The following is a 22,732-nucleotide window of genomic DNA, read 5'->3' as shown; positions in this document are numbered from 1 at the left end:
TTGAATTAATAAAAGAAGGGGATTTTTAACCCAGATTTTTTAAAGCTGTGTTATATTTATTAATTGCATTTAGAAATGTAAAATCATGTTTTTTATTCTCATAAGGCTTAAACTTCTTACATATGTTAAAGAAAAATGAGATGCTGAAGTTATGCAGGTTTTCAGAAATATTTGCAAAGCCATAGTTTTGACAGTTGTTTTAAAATCAAATACCTGCCATTTTAGTAGAGAGATGTCTTACTGCCAGTTATAGGTTTTGGCTTTTGTAATGTTATGGAAAAACTATATCCTTCAGATTTCAGACTGTAAAAATTAGTTCTAAATAATTCTTATTTTATAAAATACTTTCTTCCCATTTGAAGTTCCATTCATAATTCTAGTGTCTCCCTTTATCTGACTTAAAAATACACTTGTGAGCTTGTGCTTCTGGCCAACATAGAATAACAGAGATTGGATTTACTCTCTGGGCTATAATCACATAACAAACAAACAAAACCCCCAGAAAAAAATATATGAAGTTTCAAACACTGAACAACTGGCAGCAAAGGATGATAATTCCCAAGAAAGCAGAAACAGATGAAGTCTACAATTATCGTAGCTTACTGCCTGGAGAGAGTTTCCAGGCTGCAGCATGAGGAGGGAGAACCCAGCCTCAGCCCAGCAGTCTCTCTAGTAGAGGAGACAGAGCTGGAGGTAAAGGAGGCTATAGTTTGGAGAAGAGAGCACAAAAAGGAAACTTCAAAGGTCTGCAGAGTGTTCCCCCTTAAGCTTTCAGATGAGTAATAATCAGTGCATATGTTGTATGGAAGCTACCTAAAGCCAGGAACCATCTGAAGAGAGTAGAGGGAATAATCCCTGATTCTTTTTCAAGGTTAAAGTAGTATGTATTCCCGCCAGCCAAAGGGAATAAACCTCTTAAGTCACAGGACATCGGGTAGTGTACTCAGAAAGGTGTTGCCCCAGTAGTGGAGCATAGACTGCTCTCATCCCTTCTAACAAAGCTTAAAAATAGGCCTCAAAAGGATCAAACTGTTTCTGACTTGCCTCACTCTGTATAATAGGCTCTAGGTTCATCCCCCTCCTTAGGACTGACTCAAATAGTTCTCAGAAACCAACACAAGATTGTAAAGCAATTATCTTCCAATTAAAAAAAAATCAGTCATTTTTGACACCACTTAAAAAGGATCAAACTATTTGCAAGTAATTTAACTGCACCCCAGAACAAAGCTCAAAATGTATAGTTATTACAAAAACTGGCACTCTGTTGTCCAAAAGATAACAACGAGTGTTGGTGAGGATGTGGAGAAAAGGGAACCCTTGTGCAATTGTTGGTGGGAATGTGGATTGGTACAGCCGTGGTGTGGAGATTCTTCCAAAAATTAAAGTAGAACCACTGTGTGATCTAGCAGTTCCACTCCTGGATATTTATCCAAAGAGAACAAAATACTAATTAGAAAAGATATATGCAACCATACGTGCTCATTGCAGCATTATTTACAATAGTCAAGATATGAGAGCAACTTAATTACTCATCAACAGAGGAAAGGATATCGCAGATGTGATATCTTTATACAGTTGTTAAGTCAGACAGAAAGATTAATAATGTGTGATTTCACTTACATGTGGAATCCAAAACACAAAACCAGTGAAAAAACATAACAGAAGCAGAGAACAAACAGGTGATTGCCAGAGGGGAGGGGGCTAAGGGAAAGAAAGAAATAGGTCAGAGAAATTATGAAGTACAAACTTCTGGTGGCGGAAAAAAAAAAAGAGCCAAGGGTCTGAAATGTACCGTGTGGGGAATATAGTTAGTAACTATGCATATCTTTGGTGACCTGTTGTGACTAGGCTTTCTGTGGTGATCATTAGACTTACTGTAATTATCATTTTGAAATGTACAGAAATACTGAATCTATGTTGTTTAACAGGAACTAACATAGTGTTGTAGGTCAATTATAATTCAAAAACAAATTCATAGACACAGAGACCAGATTTGTGGTTACCAGAGGCAGGGGCAGGAGAAGGGGAAATTGGGTGAAGGCAGTCAAAAGATACAAACTCCCAGTTATCAGGTAAATAAGTACTAGGATATAATGCATAACATGATAAATATAATTAACACTGCTCTATGTTATATAGGAAAGTTGTTAAGAGAGTAAATCCTGAGTTCTCATTGCAAGGAAATTTCTATTTAATTTTGTATCTGTATGAGATGATGGCTGTTCACTAAAATTATTGTGATCATTTCATGATGTATGTAAGTCAAACCATATGCTGTATAGCTTCAACTTATACAGTGAAAGTGAAGTCACTCAGTGGTGTCCGACTCTTTGTGACCCCATGGACTGCAGCCTGCCAAACTGCTCCACGCATGGGATTTTCCAGGCAAGAATACTGGAGCGAGTCGCCATTTCCTTCTCCAAGGGATCGAACCCTGGTCTCCTGCACCGCAGGCAGACTCTTTACTATCTGAGCTACCAGGGAAGCCCTCAGCTTATACAGTGCCAGATGTCAATTATATCTCAACAAAACTAGAGGGAAAAAAAAATAGCACCAAGGTAAAATTCACATTTGATCTCCAATCAAAAGCATCAGAATCGCAAGGAAGCAGTCTTTGAGGAGGAAAATTTAAAAAAAGAAACAGATCCGAAAATGACACAGGTGATAGAGTTAGTGGACGAAAACATTATTTTTGTTCACTAATATTTAACACTGTATTATTTGAAGGTGTACAGCATATGGTTTGACTTACATGCATCTTAAAATGGTCACAATAAGTTTAGTGAACAGCCATCATCTCATATAACTGAACAAGTAGACAAAATATTAGTAATGATTTAAGAGTTAAACTATTATCAACCAACTGACCAAACTAACGTTTATATGACATTCTACCCAATACAAGCAGAATACGTATTTTGTCCAGTTGCACAAAAGAACATTTACCAATACATTTTAGTCCATAAAATAGTATCAATAAATTTAAAATTACTTAAATCATAAAAGATATGTTATCTAACTGAAAGGGAATTAAATTTACAGTCAACAATAGAAAGATATCTGGAAAACTTCTAAATATTTAGAAACTAACTGGTTTTTAAGAAGCTCATGAGTCAAAGGAAAAAAAGATGAATTTAGAAAGCATTTTGTAGTGAATGAAAACACAACATATCAAAGTTTGTGGGATGTAGCTAATGTAATGCTCAGGGGAAAATTCACTAAATACCTACATTAGAGAGAGTCAAGTTGAGCAAATCATTGTCCTCAGCTTCTACCTTGAAACCAGAAGAGAAAAACAGACCCATAGTAAGCAGAAGAAATGAGCTAAAAATCAAAGCCAAAACCATGAAACAGAAAAACAGAAAGTTAATGAAATCAAAAGCCGGTTCTTTGAGAAGGCCAATAAAACTGATAAACCTCTATCCTATTGGATCAGCAAAAAGAGAAGACACAAGTTACCAGAATCAGGAATGAAAGAGTCAGCAAAGCTGCAGAGATTGTAGCCTTTAAAAGGCTATGTGAAAAGAAGGATATGAATTACTTTATGTCAGTACATTAGACACTTAAATGAAGTGGATAAATTTCTTGAAAGACACAATATACCAGTGCTCACTCAGGAAAATATGAGTAGCCTGAATCATCTTATGTCTGTTAAAGAAATTGAATTCCCCTAAAGAAAACTCTGGGCCCGGATGACTTCCCTGATGAATTCTAGCAAATATTTTTGGAGGTCATAATATAAAATTTATGCAAATTCTTCCATTAAGTTGGAGAGAATCTTTCTTAATTTATTCTATAACAATTCTATTGTTGTGATAACTAAAACCAAATACACTACAAAAAAAGTTAACAGGCCAGTATCCTTCATGAACACAGTTCACAACTCTTAACAAAATTTTAGCAAATACACTCCAACAACATATAAAGAGATTTAAAAAAAGAGTGACCAAGTGAGATTTGTCCCAGGAATTCAAGGTTGGCTTGACATTTCAAAATGAAGATCGTGTACCATGTCAGTAAAGTAAAAATGGAAAACCATGTGATCAATTCAATAGATGCAGAAAAAGCATTTAACAAAATCCATCCTTAAAAACTGTCAACAAATTAGGGAAAGACAGAAACTTCCTCAGTTTGGTAAAGGACATCCATGAAAAACTAATAGCTGAAATCACATACTTACCACTGAAAAGACTGAATCCTTCCCTTCTAATATTAGGAACAAGGCATGATGTCCACTGTGAGTCACAACTTCCATTCAGGATTGTACTTGAACTTATAGCCAGTTCAGTCAAATAAGAAAAGAAATAAAAGGCATTCAGATTGGAATAGAGGAAGTAAAACTTTTTATCACAGATAACATGATTGCCTATGATTTCTTTAAAAAGAAAGAAAGCTACTAGAATTAAGTGTACTTAGCAAAGTGGCCCCCTTCATGGATCACACCCTTGTGGCAAAGAGACTCGCATAATTCAGTGAAGTTATGAGCCATGCCGTACAGGGGCATCCAGGACAGATGAGTAATAGTGAAGAGTTCTGAATTAACTCCGAACATTCATTGGAAGGACTTGCTGAAGCTCCAGTACTTTGGCCACCAGATGCGACGAGCTGACTCATTGGAAAAACCTTTGATGCTGGGAAAGGTTGAAGGCAGGATGAGAAGAGGGGGCAGAGGATAAGATAGTTAGGTAGCATCACTGATTCAATGCATATTAATTTGAGCAAATTCCTGGAGATAGTAGAGGGCAGAGGAGCCTGGTGTGCTACAATCCTTGGGGTTGCAGAGTTGGACATGACTTAGCAACTGAACACCAACAAGCAAAATTCCAGGATACAAGATCAATACAGAAAAGTCAACTATATTTCTATATACTAGAAAACAGCCAGAAGTTGAAATTTTGAAAGAATACCATTTGTAGTAAAATTTGAAATACTAAGTACCTAAGGATAAATTTCCTAAAAGATATGTAAGATCTCTCCACTGAAATCTATTAAATATTACTGAGAGGAATTAAGGAAAACTCAGATAAATGAAGATATACTGTATTCAAGGATTGGAAGCTCAATATTGTCAGTTTTCTCTAAAGGCATAGATTCAGTGCAACCTCAATCAGAAATGCAGCTGGCAATGTGTAGAGTGTCAAGTTGGTTTTAAAGTTTATATGGTAATGCAAAGGTCCTAGGATAGAAGAGGGTTTCCCTTGTGGCTCAGCTGGTAAAGAATCTGCCTGCAGTGCAGGAGATCTCGGCCTGATACCTGGGCTGGGAAGATTCCCTGGAGTAGGGAAAGGCTACCCACTCCAGTATTCTGGCCTGGAGAATTCCACGGACTGTACAGTCCATGGGGTTGCAAAGAGTCAGACAAGACTGAGTGGCTTTCACTTCACTTAGAATAGAAGAATAGAGAGGACTTAACACCATCTGATTTCTAAAACTTACTATAGCTACAATAATGAAGACAGTGATATTGATGTAAAGGTAAGTAGACCCATGGAACAGAAAATATGGTCAGTTTTTGAGTACAGTGCCAAATCAGTTAAATAGAAAAATGGTTAGTCTTTTCAACAAATGGTAGGGGAACAACTTGATATTCATATACAAAAAACTAAATCTGTACCTTATTCCATACCTTATATATAAAAGTTAATTCAAAATTGACCGTAGACCTAAATGTAAGGCCCAACTCAATAAAATTTTTAGAAGAAAATATTTTTGATTTTGGGTTTGGTAAAGATTTTTAAGATACAACACCAAAAGCATGATTTATAAAAGAAGAAAGATAAATAGGACTATATCAATTAAGAACATCTCTTTGAAAGCCACCTTTAAGAGAATAAAAGGACAAGTCACAGACAGGGAGAAAATATTAACAGATCACATCCGATTAAAGACTTATATTCAGATTATATAAGGAACTCTCAAGACTTAAGAAAGTTAAGTCAAAAATAGGCAAAAGATTTGGACAGTTCACCAAAGAAGATATACAGATGGCAAGTCAGCCCATGAAAAGATGATCAACACTGTTACTCATTAGGAAAATGCAGATTAAAATCACAGTAAGACACCACTACATACATGTTAGAATGTTTTCAGTTAAAAAGGCCTACAGTAGTGTTAGTGAGGACATGGAGCAGCTGAATCCTTTACATACTTCTGTACAAAATGGTACATCTGCTTTGGAAAGCAGTTTGCCACTTTCATAAAGACCTAAAATATACACCTGCTCTGTGATTTAGCCTTTTCCACACCTAGGCATTTATTTAAGAGAAATGAATGCATATGACCACATAAAGATTTGTACCCAGATATTCATAGCAGCTTTATTTGTGATAGGCAAAAGTTGAAAGCAATCCAAGCATGCATCAACAGCAGACATGGTGCCCTGTCTCATGCAATGGAATACTACACAGCAATAAAAAGGGACGAGCTATTGATAACACGCAACAGTGTATTTTATTCTCAAAGTAAGAGAAAGAATTCGGGGGAAAAAAGACACTCCGTTTATGTGAAATTCTATAAAATACAGACTGTTCGGAAAGCAAATCAGAGATTACTCTGATGTGAGCCAGAGAGAAGTGAATCATAAAGAGATACAAAGAAAATTTGTGGCTGACAAATACATTCATTATGTTGACTGCAGTGATGGCTTTATGAATACATATATGTGTGTCAAAACTTACAAATTGTATATTCTTTAAATATATGCAGTTTATTGTCAACTCTTTAAAAAATTTTTTTTGTGTGTGTTCTACATTTGGGGAGAGCAAGCTGCTTGAATTTCAGAATCAGATAAGGGACTCAGTTTTTAAACTAATTTTTCAGTGATTAAGTTTGAGATGAGAAAACATGCACTGTGTTTATCAAGTTTACTTATAATTTTTAACTTATTACAAAATTAAGAAACTGAATAAATGTTCCAATTTGAGCTTTCTGAAATTCTGAAGAATTTTTTATAATAATGATGTATCAAATGTTAGATTTAATTCTGTTGTCAGATTAGAACATTGTAATCCAACTGGATGATAAATAAATGGAGAAAGAGGAAGGAATGTTCAAAGAATACTGAGTGTAAGATGGTGGAAGTCAACAGAATTCTAGGCTTGGGAGACATTCTTAGGATCTTGTTTGGATGACTAGGCATCTAAGGTAGATAGAAGAATAAGGATCCCTCCAAAGATGCCCACATCCTAACTCCTGAAATTTATTAATATGTTACCTAACAGAGTAGAAGGGACTTTGCAGATATGATCGAGGTTAAAGGTTTGAGGTGGGGAAATTTTCCTAGATTATCTAGGTGAGCCCAACATAATCACATGGATTCTTAAGAGAGCAGAGAAGCTTTCCCATCTGTGGCCAGAGGGAGATGGTGACCACAGCACCATCTGCATTTGGGGACAGCAAGGATGACCAGAGAGAAGACGATATTGCTGGGTTTGGAAATGGAGGAAGTGGGCCATAAGCCTGCTTATATAACTTATATGCAGAGTCCCTCATAAATGCCAGGCTGGATGAAGCACAGCTGCAATCAAGATTGCCAGGAGAAATATCAATAACCTCAGATATGCAGATGACACCACCCTTATGGCAGAAAGGGAAGAAGAGCTAAAGAGCCTCTTGATGAAAGTGAAAGAGGAGAGGGAAGAAGTTGGCTTAAAACTCAACATTCAAAAAATGAAGATCATGGCATCTGTTCCCATCACTCCATGTCAGATAGATGGAGAAACTATGGAAACAGTGACAGACTTTCTTTTCTTGGGCTTCAGAATCACTGCAGATGGTGGCTGCAGCCATGAAATTAAAAGACACTTGCTCCTTGGAACAAAAGCTATGACCAACCTAGGTAGCATATTGAAAAGCAGAGACATTACTTTGCCGACAAAGGTCTGTCCAGTCAAAGCTGTGGTTTTTCCAGTGGTCATGTATGGAGTGAGAGTTGGACTGTGAAGAAAGCTGAGCGCCAAAGAATTGATGCTTTTGAACTGTGGTGTTGGAGAAGAGTCTTGAGAGCCCCTTGGACTGCAGGGAGATCAAACCAGTCCATCCTAAAGGAAATCAGTCCTGAATATTCATTGGAAGGACTGAGGCTGAAGCTGAAGCTCCATTTCTTTGGCCCCCTGATGCGAAGAACTGACTCATTGGCAAAGACCCTGATGCTGGGAAAGATTGAAGGCGGGAGGAGAAGGGGATGACAGAGGATGAGATGGTTGGATGGCATCACCGACTCGAGACATGAGATTGAGCAAGTTCTGGGAGTTGATGATGGACAGGGAAGCTGGCGTGCTGCAGTAGTTCATGGGGGTCGCAAAGACTTGAACATGACTGAGCGACTGAACTGAACTGATGGGCAGCCTCTAAGTCTGGAAAAAGCAGAAGACGCTTTCCTAGAGCATCTAGGAGGAATGCAGCCATGCTAGCACCTTGATTTTAGCTCAGTGAGACCCATTTCTATCTTCTGCGCTCCATAACTGTAAGATAACAGGTGCTTATTGTTTAAGCCATTTACATTGGTGACTGTTGTGGCAGCTGTAGAAAATATCTAAGAGGATAACCCTCAGAATTAATAAAGTTTTACCAGAAGGTTGCAGTAGAAAGTGAACTCTGTGATACCAGAATAACTTTTTCCATTCCTTGGGAATTGTTTTCCATTCCACATATCAAACCTCATTTTCCTATAAGGTAAAACATGCACTTATTAAAAAATAATCCTAGATATAAAACATTAGAGTTGGAACTTCCTTGGTGGCTTACTGGATAGAAATCCACCTGCCAAGGCAGGGGACATTTGTTTGACCCCTGGTCCGGGATGATCCCACACACCCTGGAGCAGCTAAGCTGCAACTGCTGAGCCCAGGTGCCCTAGAGCCTGTGCTCCGCAACCAGAGGAGCCACCACGGCCACCCCTTGCTCCAACTGGAGAATGCCTGTGGGCAGGATTGAACGCTCAGTGCAGCCAAAAATAAATTTTTTAAAAATTAAGAGTTGGAATAAACCTTAGATTTCTATCACTCAAGTCTAATGCCACCCCCCCACCCCCCCACCCCCGCTGCCTCTGAAATTTACAGATGAAGAAATGGAAAACTGAGCAAGAACCAAAGATCCTGTAGCTTAGTTACAACAGGTTTGAGGTTAAATTCAGGCACAGGGCAGTACTCTACCGTATACATGCCCTATAATTAGAAATTTGTTCTGGAAACATGGAATATATGAGTCATTCCAAAGAGGGTGTTTACTTAGAAAGATAGACAAATCTTTATCTAGCTGGCAGGATTCACTTATGAGGTTAACTTGTCAGCTTGGAAGGTCCTATCTTAGGTATGGTGTCATTCTCCAGGTTAGATTTTTCAGAGTAGACCTAGAAAAGGAATATAGTCAACTGATAATTAAATTTCAGTGCTGATGCCTCACACTGTCTACTATTTTATTATCTTTACCTTGATTGCTTTTGAGTATCATAATTCATTTGCATTTATCTACTGCCTCTTGTATGTCCATTCACACTAGGTGGTGGGGTTTCAAAAAGGACTGGGACACACACTGCCTGCATGATGTTTGCAGACCTTTTGCCATATGTTACCTTGTTGTCCTTTTCTTAGAAATCATCAGCAGACTTGGGATCAAACTGTTTGATCCTAATGAGTCAACTCAACTTAATAATATACCACTGTGGCACAGGTGGAAATTTAATTTTTCTGTCAAAACAGGAATAGAGGCTCACTCCTGTGTTTACCATCAGCAGTGTATAAGTTCCATGGAAATTATTTTATCTGTGCTGCCACAGGACATAGTAATCAGAAGTGAGGTTGGGACATTAAAAGTTTGAAAGCCAATTTCACTTTCCTATAAGCAATTGCAACTGTACTTTTATCTTTTTAAAAAATATTTATTTTTATTTGTTTGGCTGTGACCAGGGTCTTAGTTGCGTCTCTGATCTTTACTGAAACACGCAACATCTTCAGCTGCAGCTTGCAGGATTGAGTTCCCTGACGAGATCAAACCCAGGCCCCCCTGCACTGGGAGCACGGAGTCTTAGTCACTGGACTGTCAATTAGGGCGCCCCTCTACTTGTATTTTAATTACCTTGTAGAATCTGATAACTCCCAAATGTATACTGTCACCCAGATCTCTCCTGAGTGCAGCCTTCATCTCCCGACTGCCTTCTGCATCTCTTACAAGCACCCCTCACTCAACCAGAGTTTGCTTCCTCTACATAGGAGGCACTCCACCATGTTTGAATTAAATTGAACAGAAAGAATAAAAAATCCTGATGAGTGCAGTGAAGTATTTTCATCATTTCATCTTTTTAAAAAAACTTGTCTTAAAAATCATGAAAGAAATGTATACTTAGCATTAATATTTAAATGATAAAAAATTTTTACAAGTGAAAATTCCTTTTTACCCTCCTAAATCTCATTTTCCAGAGGTAACACTGTCTTCACAGTGGTTAAATACACATTTCTTGTATCTATTAGTAAATGTACACCATTTTCTTCCTAAAAATAGGATCATACTAGTTGTTCTGCAGCTTCCCATTCACTTCATAGTACATGCTGGATAGTGTTCCAACTTTCATGTCATTGTTAGAAGATTGCTTATCTAGAATAAGGGCTTCCCTTGTGGCTCAGCTGGTAAAGAATCTGCCTGCAGTGCAGGAGTCCTGGGTTCAATCCCTGGGTTGGGAAGATCCCCTGGAGAAGGGAAAGGCTTCCCACTCCAGTGTTCTGGCCTGGAGAATTCCACAGACTGTATCATCCATGTGGTCCCAAGGAGTTGGACATGACTGAGTGACTTGCCCTTTATCTAGAATAGCTAAGACCTCACCTGTTTCCTATTAATATTTTTAGAGTTTAGTTGTCTCAACTCTAGGAAAGAACAATGATGAAAAAGACATTTTGGCATGTAATATGTAATATTTGCATACTTGTAATCCAGTTCTCTAAAATGATTGTACACACCAAATCTGTACTGGGAACCATAGTTGGTTACTGCAAGTAATTGCGATTTACCACATTGTCTGTACCACGTATATTGTCCCTTTTTGACATCATCACGTGACTTTGGTTTTGTTTACAGCCCAGAGAACCAAATCATTGGGCACTATGCATTGTAACAACACATTGCATTTATTACAGTGGTATTCTTTTTTAATGGATGGACATCTACAAAATCCTTTCTCAATTCATTTGTTTTGATGTTTTTGATGTTTAGACTCTTAGCTCAATATTCTCTTTAGATTTATCTCATCCTTTTCAAAGACTGCATAATATTCTTATGGTATGAATTTGTCAGTTTTCATTTAAAGATTCCTCTTGAGGAAAACCTTACTTTTATTTAGACATATTAATTTAGCTGTAAGTTAAAGAAAGTGAAGTCGCTCAGTCGTGTCCAAATCTTTGCGACCCCATGGACTGTAGCCTACCAGGCTCCTCGGTCGATGGGATTTTCCAGGCAAGAATACTGGAGTGGGTTACCATTTCCTTCTCCAGGAGATCTTCCCGACCTAGGGATTGAACCCCGGTCTCCCGCGTTGCAGGCAGACGCTTTACCGTCTGAGCCGCCAGGGAAAATCTGTGCTGTGTTCTTAACTCGCAAATCATTACTTTTTCGTTTCCCTGTGACTTTTTCCCCGGTGTGTTTAAGCTTGTCTAGTTCTTTCTTATTCTTGAGCCTTCACTCTTCAGTTCCCTTTCAACCAAAGCATTTTATTGTTTCCCTTTGTAAGCATAATACGAATATCAAAATTCTCACCTGTCACTTTTGCATCTTATGCACACCCTTCTGCTTTACATTCACGTATGCTGCCTTTCTCTCCTTTCCGTTTAACTTCTCAGTCTTCACCACTGCCTAGTGCCTTTGGGAGATATTAGAAAGTGAAGTTGCTCAGTTGTGTCGACTCTTAGCGACCCCATGGACTGTAGCCCACCAGGCTCCTCTGTCCATGGAATTTTCCAGGCAAGAGTACTGGAGTAGGTTGCCATTTCCTTCTCCAGGGGATCTTCCCTGACCCAGGGATTGAACCCGGGTCTCCCGCATTGTAGGCAGATGCTTTACCATCTGTGCCACCAGGGAAGTCAGGAGATACTAGGGAATACATAAAGTCTGCATTTTTTTTTCCTTAAAAACTTTTTAGCCACATATGTATTCATGAGAGGTGTCTCATTTTATTCTAAGAATCTTCAGAAACATTTGGGGAGGTAATTGCATCCATAAAGTAAGGACATGCTAAGAAAAAATGAGCAATCAGATAATAAGAGTATACAGAAATAAACATTCTTTTTAAGAATCCTTTGAACAAATTAAGTGACAACAGTGGACATGGCTGACAAAAGATGATCTAGAAACTTAATCAAAAGATATATTTTAGGATATAGAGCAAAAGGACAAAGATGGAATCTGAGAGAAAAGACCATTGTTTCTCAACCCTGTGTGCACGCTAGAATCATCTGAGATGCTTTCTAAAAACACGGATATCCTGATCACAGACCAGTTCCATCCAGACTCTCTGAAAGTGGGTCCACAGGCATCAGTGACTTTTTAAAGCTTCTTGGGTACTTCTGATATTTATCTCAGAAACATGTTATGAGACCTCAAGGATATAACCAAGAATATGAACTGTGGTGTTGGAGAAGACTCTTGAGAGTCCCTTGGACTGCAAGGAGATCCAACCAGTCCATTCTGAAGGAGATCAGCCCTGGGTGTTCTTTGGAAGGAATGATGCTAAAGCTGAAACTCCAATACTTTGGCCACCTCATGCGAAGAGTTGACTCATTGGAAAAGCCTCTGATGCTGGGAGGGATTGGGGGCAGGAGGAGAAGGGGATGACAGAGGATGAGATGGCTGGATGGCATCACGGACTCGATGGACGTGAGTTTGGGTGAACTCCGGGAGTTGGTGATGGACAGGAGGCCTGGTGTGCTGCGATTCATGGGGTTGCAAAGAGTCGGACAGGGCTTCCCTGGTGGCTCAGAGGTTAAAGCGTCTGCCTGGAATGCGGGAGACCTGGGTTTGATCCCTGGGTCGGGAAGATCCCCTGGAGAAGGAAATGGCAACCCACTCCAGTACTCTTGCCTGGAGAATCCCATGAGGGGAGGAGCCTAGTAGGCTACAGTCCATGGGGTCGCAAAGAGTCGGACACAACTGAGCGACTTCATTTTCACTTAAAGAGTCAGACAGGACTGAGCAACTGAACTGAATGGGTGTGAAGTGGTATCTTATTGTGATTAGGATTTGCATTTCCTTTATGAATAATGACGTTGGACATCTTTTCATGTACTTACTGGTTGTTTGCATATGTTCTTGCAAGTTTCTTTTTTAAAGTAGGAAAAAGTAAATGTATGAACATGTCTTTGAGTGTTTTTTGTCATCTCTTCATTCCCCACCCCAGTGTAAAGAAGCAAATAACTGGAGGGACATAGGTGAATAAATACAGTATGCGATTTCATATAGACGTATAGTCTATACATTTGGTGGTGTTTCCTGTGCGTGTGTGTATATCCTCTCTTATATGTGTGTATTGTCTATAGATGGATAACTCCTCTGTAACTGGACTTGAATGTTACTGGCCGGGTATTGAAAGTAAAATGAAGGCTTTCCAGTTCATCTTTACATGAATATTCTCAAAATTAGGATGCACTTATACTGCATTCAGTCTTAAGCCCTTCCTTGTGTTTTCTTCCTTTTATGCTTTAGTTTTAGGAGACTGAAAACCTTTATGGCCCAGACATACGTGGTACTTAAAAATGCAGTTTTCTGTGCTCCTACCAAAGTAGCCAGTTTCTCTATTCTTTTCTGCCTTCTTTCTGAACTCTTGCTAGACAGTAGGATAATCTTTGATACAAGATACCTATATTTTAACAAAGAGGACAATGAGTAGAGTACGTAATATGCAAGGTTAATTAGTGGATAAACCTTTAGAATGATTTCTCACTTGGGGGAATATGACAGTATAGTTAGGTAAGTTGAAGGTTTCAGTGCACTGTTGATGAAATGCTCAGCATAGTCTCATTTTCCTGTTCTGTCTCAGGTGGTTGCTGACGAGCACTTTGGAGAGTGCATGCTTATCCATAACAGAACGAACTGTGTGTTCTCTTTCTGAGGCACTGGGCAGCAATTTCCCCCTTTGGACAGTTCAGAACAGTGAGCTTTATCATAGATTAATATCCATAGCTACAGAGTGATTTTAAATCCAGAATAAATGTAGGGTAGGGAACGAAGACACAGCTCTCTTATTAAAAAAAGTGAAACTTTCTCAGTGTGTCCAATTGGTTTTTAGGAATTATCTGTTCTTACAGCCTTTTTTTCATGTAACACTGGATCAGAGAAGTTTTTGTTTTGTCTGATACAAAAATCTGTATCAGATGGCATAACTGGAATTAAGGGTAAGTACTTAGAAAGTTCAGTTTATTTATTTATTGTTCCAGATTCATCTGCCTTTGAAAGTTCAACAAAGCTTTAGTTTGGTTTTTATCTTTGTGTTTTAATTATTTGTGCTACTTCTTTTCACATGGACTCCATACTGGTCAAAATCATTTTCAGATCACAAAGTTTATTTGTATCCCTTCAAGTGTTAGAACCAAAACTGAAGAGCAAATTCCTTTATCAAATGAGATTTGTAAAGCTTGCAAATCAATGTATACAAGCTCCCTATTTATTTGAATTTTAGCAAGCCACTGTTTCCAAAGGGGTGGGTTAGAACCAAAGGAAAATGTCTTTTTGAATCACAGAGTTTTCATCTGAAAATTTAGCTGATCACCCAATGACGAATGTTCAAAAGAAAGGCCTTGCCTTTGGATGTGTTGTATTCATGCTTTCTGAGTGCTTTGTTTTTAGCTGTTTGTGCTCACACAGGCTGTCAAATAATTTGAAAGTAAAAGGCACACATCATGGCACCTCATCCCTAAATGCTTTGGCATGTCTCCTCTAAGAAAGAGGAGATTGTTCTATACAGAACCACAATACTATATCACACTCTAGAAAGCTAACATTATACAGTAATAGTAAGGTAATGTATAGTCTGTTTTTCCAGAGTTTCCTAATTCTCCTCAGAATTTGCTTCTGTGAATTTTTGCCCGCCCTAATCCAGTATTCAGCCAAGGATCGCACGTTGCACTTGGTGGTTGTGTCTCTTCAGTCTTTTTAAAACCAGAGCAGGCCCTTTCCTTTCTGTAACTTTTCTTTCTTTTATGACATTACCATTTTGAGGAGTCTAAGCCAGTTGTCTTGTAGAATGTTCCACACCCTAATTTTGTCTTGTCTTCTTGCTTAGTTTCAGGTTAAACATGTTTGGTAGGAATGCCACTTGTATACTCCTATAACACAGCAGGAGGCACAGTGATACCAGCTTGTGTTAATGAAGAAGATGCAGAGTTTGGTCATGATGGAGGTTGCTTGTGTGATCAGACCACTCCACTGGAAAGCCTGTTTCCTTTTTTTAAGTATAAGTAGTCTATAGGGTCATGCTTTGAGACCCTCTGACTGTTCTCTTCCCTAATAACCTTTCACTTGATGGTTTTAACTTGTTTATTGATGTGGTTTCCCTAGGGGTTTACTGATGGATGTCAGTGTATCTATAAAGCCCGACCTCCAAAATGTTTAAAAGATCTCTTCTCCCTGTTTTTGAAGCGCTTTCTGCAAATTTCTATGCATGAGAGGTGTTTTGTGAGTGGTAGGTTACTGGAATTTGGGTACAAATCTTGTTCATCTAATTTTCTTGTCTTGCCTGGCATCACATACAACAACTAGGTACTTAGTTTTTGTTGTTGTTTGTTTGAGAACGCTTTGTTCTGACCTTTCCTTTACCCTGAGCCAAGCATTTGGATCTTTGGTGGCTGGTATAAACTGTACTAGTAAATAAAGCAAAGGGGCTTAGCCCCTGGTTTTTGGTGTTCTCTTTGAAGATTTTTGAGTACAGCAAAGTTTGATTTGTGTCTTTGTTGACATTGAAGTAAGTTTAGGTCAACTGGAAGTGAGTTAAGATACATTTAGTTGTTTAATCATCAGTTTTATCAATAAGACATTTGTCACAAGTATAAAATAGTTCTTTTTGACTGTGTAGGCAGGAGGATCCCACAGTGACTTAGGGAGCCTTAACGTCCATTATTAGCCTAATATCAAATAACTGTGGAAGTTACTAAGTCTTGACTTTTCCTGCTCAGCCACGAGAGCTATTAGGGAATTCATCATGACAGCAGGCAGTGAGGTGTTTTTTGTTTTGTCTGTTGATTAGCTTTTCAGTATTTGCCTTGCATGAAAAGGTATCTGTCATGTTAGATGATTGATGATAATAAGAGCTAGTATACTTTTAACATATACATTATACCATTTAATCCAAAAGGTCACTCTGTGAAAGTAGATATTACTTTTATTCTGATTACACAGGTAGAGAAAAAAGGCTTGGAGAAATTAAAAGTAAGCAACATCACACAGCTTATAAGCAGCTCCAAATTCCTTGCCCTTTCTGTCTTACCAGTCTAAAAGGTAGAGGTGTTCTGGAGAATCTAAATAAGGACAAACCATGACCCTGCTCTTAAGGATCTCTTAAATCTGGGCCTTCTGGTTCGAGATGGCAGACTGGAAGGATGTGTGCTCATCTCCTGCAAGAACACCAAAATCCCAACTAGCTGTTCAACAGCCATTGACAGGAGTATGGTGCAGCCCACCAAAGAGAGAGATCCCATGTCCCAAGACAAAGAAGAAGCTGCCGCGTGATGGCAGGAGGGATGCAGTCATGATAAAATCAAGTCTCATACCTGCCAGGTGGGTGAGCTGGGGATCCAGCAAAGTGACTGGGGATCCCCAGGGAATCTGACCCTGAAGGCCAGCAGGATTGGATTACAGGACCTCCACAGGCCTGGGGGAAACAGAGACTCCAGTCTTGGAGGGCACAAACAAAATCTTGTGCACACCAAGATCTAGAGGAAAGGAGCAGTGACCCCACAGGAGGCTGAACCAAAACTCCCTGCTGGTGTTGGAGGGTGTCCTGTGGAGGGCATGGGTTGGCAGGGGCTCGCCTCAGGGACGGGGGCAATGTCCCCCTTGGTGTAAGTCCTTTTGAAGGTCCCTGTTAACTGTACTATAGAGCCCAGGGCTGATTTGTCTCAGGCCAAACAAGTGCCAGGGAGGGAGTGCAACCCCACTCATCAGCAGATAGTTGAATTAAAGCTTTACTGAGTAAGGCCCTGCTCATCAGAGCAAGACTCAGTTTTTCCCACCACCACTCCCTCCCATCAGGAAGCTTGCACAAGCCTCTTAGCCTCCTCTATCAGAGGTCAGACAGAAGAAGCAAAAAGAACCACAGTCCCACAAAAAGCACATTACAAAAAGTTCATTAGAATGACAAAGCAGAAAGTTATGTCCCAGATGAAGGGACTAGATAAAACCCCAGAAAAACCAACTAAATGAAGTGGAGATGGCAACCTTCCAGAAAAGAATTCAGAATAGTGATAGTTAAGATAATCCAGAATCTTGGGAAAACAATGGAGAAGATGAAAGAAATGTTTTATCAAAGACCTAGAAGAACTAAGCTAGTGGAGGTGATAGAATTCCAGCTGAGCTATTTGAAATCCTAAAAGATGATGCTGTGAAAGTGCTGCACTCAATATGCCAGCAAATTTGGAAAACTCAGCAGTGACCACAGGACTGGAAAAGGTCAATTTTCATTCCAATCCCAAAGAAAGACAATGCCAAAGAATTTTCAAACTGCTGCACAATTGTACTTATCTCACACACTAGCAAAGTAATGCTCAAAATTCTCCAAGCCAGGCTTCAACAGTATGTGAACTGAGAACTTCCAATGTTCAAACTGGATTTAGAAAAGGCAGAGGAACCAGAGATCAAATTGCCAACATCCATTGGATCATTGAAAAAGCAAGAGAGTTCCAGAAAAACATCTACTTCTTCTTTACTGACTACACCAAAGCCTTTAACTGTGTGGATCACAACAAACTATGGAAAATCGTTAAAAGAGATAGGAATACCAGACCACCTGACCTGCCTCCTGAGAAATCTGTATGCAGATCAAGAAGCAACACTTAGAACTGGACATGGAACAATGGACTGCCAAATTGGGAAAGAAGTACGTCAAGGCTATATATTGTCACCCTGCTTTTTTAACTTATATGCAGAGTACGTCATGCAACATGCTGGGCTGAATGAAGCACAAGCTGGAATCAAGATTGCTGGGAGAAATATCAATAACCTCAGATATACAGATGATACCACCCTTATGGCAGAAAGGAAAGAAGAACTGAAGAGCCTCTTGGTAAAGGTGAAAGAGGAGAGTGAAAAAGCTGGCTTAAAAAGCTCAACATCCAAAAAATGAAGATCATGGCATCGAGTCCCATCACTTCGTGGCAAATAGGTGGGAAAACAGTGGAAACAGTGACAGACTTTATTTGGGGGGGGGGGGCTCCAAAATCACTGCAGATGGTGACTGCAGTCATGAAATTAAAAGATGCTTGCTCCTAGGAAGAAAAACGATGACCAACCTAGACAACGTATTAAAAAATAGAGACATTACTTCGCTGACAAAGGTCCGTCTAGTCAAAGCTATGGTTTTTCTGGTAATTATGTATGGATGTGAGAATTGGACCATAAAGAAAGCTTAGTGCTGAAAAGTTGATACTTGGTGGTGTTGGAGAAGACTCTTGAGAGTCTCTTGGACTACAGGGAAATCAAACCAGTCAATCCTAAAGGAAATCAGTCCTGAATATTCATTGGAAGGACTGATGCTGAAGCTCCAATACTTTGTCCGCCTGATGTGAAGAACTGACTCACTGGAAAAGACCTTGATGCTGGGAAAGATTGAAGGCAGGAGGAGAAGGGGACGACAGAGGATGAGATGGTTGGATGGCATCACTGACTTGATGAACATGAGTTTGAATAAGCTCCAGGAGTTGGTGATGGTCAGGGAAGCCTGGCGTGCTACAGTCCATGGGGTTGCAAAGAGGTGAACACAAAAGAGCAACTGAACTGAACTGAGAAGAACTAAAGAACAAACAGACAAATGAATAAATACACTAGAAGGAATCAATAGCAGAATACCTAAGGCAGAAGAATGGATAAGTGACCTGGAAGACAGAATGGTGGAATCACTGCCGCAAAACAGAGTATAGAAAAAAAGAATGAAAAGAATTGAAGACAGGCTAAGAGATCTCTGGGACAACATTAAATGCACCAACATTCACATTATAGGGGTCCCAAAAGGAGAAGAGAAAGAGAAGACCTGAGAAAATAGGTGAAGAGATGATAGCTGAAAACTCCTTAACATGGGGAAGGAAATAGTCAGCAGTCCAGGAAGTGGAGAGTCCCAGGCAGCATATAAATCCAAGGAGGAACACATCGAGACATAGTAATCAAACTGACAAAAATTAAAGACATAAAATATTAAAAGCAAAGGGAAAATGACAACATATAGGGGAACTCCCGTCAGGCTATCAGCTGATTTTTCACCAGAAACTCTGCAAGCCAGAAGGGAATGGCACTTTAAAGTGATGAAAGAGGAAGAACGTACAACCAAGGATACTCTACCCAACAAGACTCTCCTTCAGATTTGATGGAGAAATCAAAAGCTTTACAGACAATCAAAAGTTAAGAGAATTTAGCACCACCAAACCAGCTTTACAACAAATGCTAAAGGAACTTTTCTAGGCAGGAAACACAAAAGAAGGAAGAGACCTGCAGAAAATAAACCCGAAACAGTTAAGAAAATGGTAATGGATCTCACATATTGATAATCACCTTAAATGTAAATGGATTAAAGGCACCAGACATAGACTGGCTGGGCAGATGAAAACCTGTGCATGTGTGCAGTTCTACTTACCTCTTCACTCTGCTTGGCCATCCCCCCAGACTGTATATAATTGCTTTATATTGCCAGGTTAGTCATGTTTCCATTATGGCTTGCAGTTGTATCAGTCTTCTGTCTTTGGTCTGGCTGTTGAGTATGAAAACTGTTCTTTTTGTTTGTTTCTTTTGACTGTGAAAACTGATAAACATCTTTTACTATTGTGATTGTGCAACTATTACTTAATACCATTGTATTATGACTGGTCAACAGAAAAACAATAGAACTCTATATCACCAAAACCACCATTCAATAGAAAAAGCTGTAATCACTTTTTAAAATCCAGATGCATATCAGAATTATTGGAATTTTTCAAAAATAAAAATGCCCAGGTATTGCTTTTTTTCCTTCAGAGCTCCAGATATGTTTCTAATGAGCAGCCGTGTTTGAAAACAGCTGAACTATATGATGATCTTTTACTTTTATCTAGTTTGTTCCACGTTTTCTATTTCATATTCAGTGCTCCTTCAGTGTAAACTATTCAGTGTAAACTATTTCATTTAGCTTGTTTTCCAGTTTTTCCATCTCTTCTTTTTTGTTTTTTGATGTTCTTTCTCAAGCCTTTATCAACTGTAGTAGAAAAGCTTTGTACACATATATGTAAAAACAATATATATAATATATATATTGCAGAAAACGTAGAATTTTTGCCTAACTATAAATTTTATGACATTTTGATTCCACTTGTTTGACTTTGTATGAATAGAATGCTAAATTTCTAATTCAAAACATAGATATGCAACAACAACAAAGGTTTATTGTATAGCACAGGGAACTATATAGTCAGTCAGTCAGTTCAGTCTCTCAGTCGTGTCCGACTCTTTGCGACCCCATGAATTGCAGCACGCCAGGCCTCCCTATCCATCACCGTCTCCCAGAGTTCACTCAAACTCACGTCCATCGAGCCAGTGATGCCATCCAGCCATCTCATCCTCTGTCGTCCCCTTCTCCTCCTGCCCCCAATCCCTCCCAGCATCAGAGGCTTTTCCAATGAGTCAACTCTTCTCATCCGGTGGCCAAAGTACTGGAGTTTCAGCTTTAGCATCATTCCTTCCAAAAGAACACCCAGGGCTGATCTCCTTCAGAATGGACTGGTTGGATCTCCTTGCAGTCCAAGGGACTCTCAAGAGTCTTCTCCAACACCACAGTTCAAAAGCATCAATTCTTCGGTGCTCAGCTTTCTTCACAGTCCAACTCTCACGTCCACACATGACTACTGGAAAAACCATAGCCTTGACTAGATGGACCTTAGTCGGCAAAGTAATGTCTCTGCTTTTGAATATGCTATCTAGGTTGGTCATAACAGTCAGTGTCTAGTAATAACCTATGTTGGAAAATAATTTCAAAAATTATATATGTGTATATGTATAACTGATCACCTTGTGCACCTGAAACACTGTTAAGTCAACTACTCTTCAGTAAAATATACATATTAAGAAAAAATTTAAAGGTCTCTTCAATCCAATGCATGTGTCTTATGAATATATTATAGAAAACAAATCAGTGGAAGAGCTAAGAAAGTAAAGGGCAGACAACTGCAAAATAGAAGGTTAAAGTTGGTACAATGAAGGTAGCATTTGAGTGGGAAGAGTGGGAAAGAAAAAGAATGCCCAAAGTATGGAGATGGGAAAGCACAGGACTTGTTGCAGGAGAAGCCTGGTCTGGGTTGGCTAGAGCATGAGCTGCATGTGAGAAAGTAAAGAAAGTAGTGGCGGCTCGACCTGAAACATAGGTTAGGGTCATGTTGTAGAAGGCGTTGAGTGTCATGGTAGAGAAGAAGAACATTCTGTAGGAAAATTTGAGCAGGAAATGAAAAATGTGGCTCTATAAAAGAACCAATAATCATCATGATAAATGTTTACACTTTTAAGTTATGACTTTGTCCTTAACATTTGTTATCTCATTAATGCCTCATAGTAACTCTATGAACTATGGACGTGGAACTGAGGCTCCGTGATCTTAAGTAGGTTGACAAATATCAAGCATATGGCTGGAGCTGAGGCTCAGACTGGGGTCTATCATTTCCTAAAACCTTTTCCTATTTTCCACTGTGATAGATTGCCTTTTCTTTTATCAGATCACCTGATAAGTTCTTAATTCTGTCAAGAATATGGCTAGAGGAAAATGACATTTTCAAGTTCTGAAAGGACTACTTCTCAATGTGTAATCATGCTAAGGAGTATAATCACTGCCAAGCCTGACTTGTGCTGCTCTCTAATTTGGGACCAGAGCTAGATGGGAAATTGAAGATTTGGATGATGTTTTATTTACATGCCTCATGACATCAGTACATGCTCATAGCAAATGTTTTTATTTTCCTTTTTGGTGTTTAACCTTATTGGCCCTATGTAAATCTTGGGTCAGGTAAAGCTCAGTTTCTAGGGACATTTTAAGATACATAATGAAGTGATACTTCTAGCTAAAGTATATTTCTTCTCAGCAGGTTGTCTACTTTTGAAAGACAATGACTACTGATGAAGCTGCCAAGAACAATGGAGAAAGCCCTGCAGCAGCTGTTGCTGAACAGGGAGAGGATATTACCTCCAAAAAAGATAGAGGAGTTTTAAAGGTGAGGCCATGACATGTAAGGAAATTTGCTATCTGGAAAGATTGTTAATAAAAATCTTTTTTTGTCTTTGGCTGGAGGTGGAGATGGATTGGGGCTTCCCAAGTGGTGCAGTTGTAAAGAATCTGCCTGACTATGCAGGAGACGCAAGAGACGTGGGTTCCATCTCTGGGTTAGGAAGATCCCCTGGAGGGGGAAATGGCAACCCGCTCCAGTATTCTTGCCTGGAGAATCCCATGGACAGAGGAGCCTGGTGGACTACAGTCCATGGGATCGCAGAGAGTCAAACATGACTGAGCAACTGAGCATTGAGATGGATTATGTTTATT

The 22,732-nt window shown here is 39.2% G+C and overlaps 1 protein-coding gene across 11 annotated transcripts in view; it reads left to right on the top strand.

Moving 5' to 3' along the window:
* FKBP5 (FKBP prolyl isomerase 5) overlaps nt 1–22,732 on the top strand; it is a 118,552-nt gene that overhangs the window by 24,979 nt on the left and 70,841 nt on the right. For 5 of the 11 annotated variants that reach the window (XM_042237053.2, XM_060403119.1, XM_060403118.1 and 2 more), the window contains one exon: nt 22,281–22,406. In XM_042237053.2, the coding sequence (XP_042092987.1) occupies nt 22,302–22,406 (105 nt within the window). In that variant the 5' untranslated portion in view covers nt 22,281–22,301. Of the gene's footprint in view, nt 1–16,462; nt 16,750–22,277; nt 22,407–22,732 lie in introns of those variants that run through there. The other 6 variants (XM_060403115.1, XM_060403117.1, XM_060403114.1 and 3 more) reach the window with 3 other exon arrangements.

The sequence above is a fragment of the Ovis aries genome, chromosome 20 (genome assembly GCF_016772045.2).
Source record: "Ovis aries strain OAR_USU_Benz2616 breed Rambouillet chromosome 20, ARS-UI_Ramb_v3.0, whole genome shotgun sequence".
Lineage (NCBI taxonomy): Eukaryota > Metazoa > Chordata > Mammalia > Artiodactyla > Bovidae > Ovis > Ovis aries.
The sequence above is the reverse complement of the archived record's forward strand: the minus strand, read 5'-3'. Positions and strand labels throughout refer to the sequence as shown.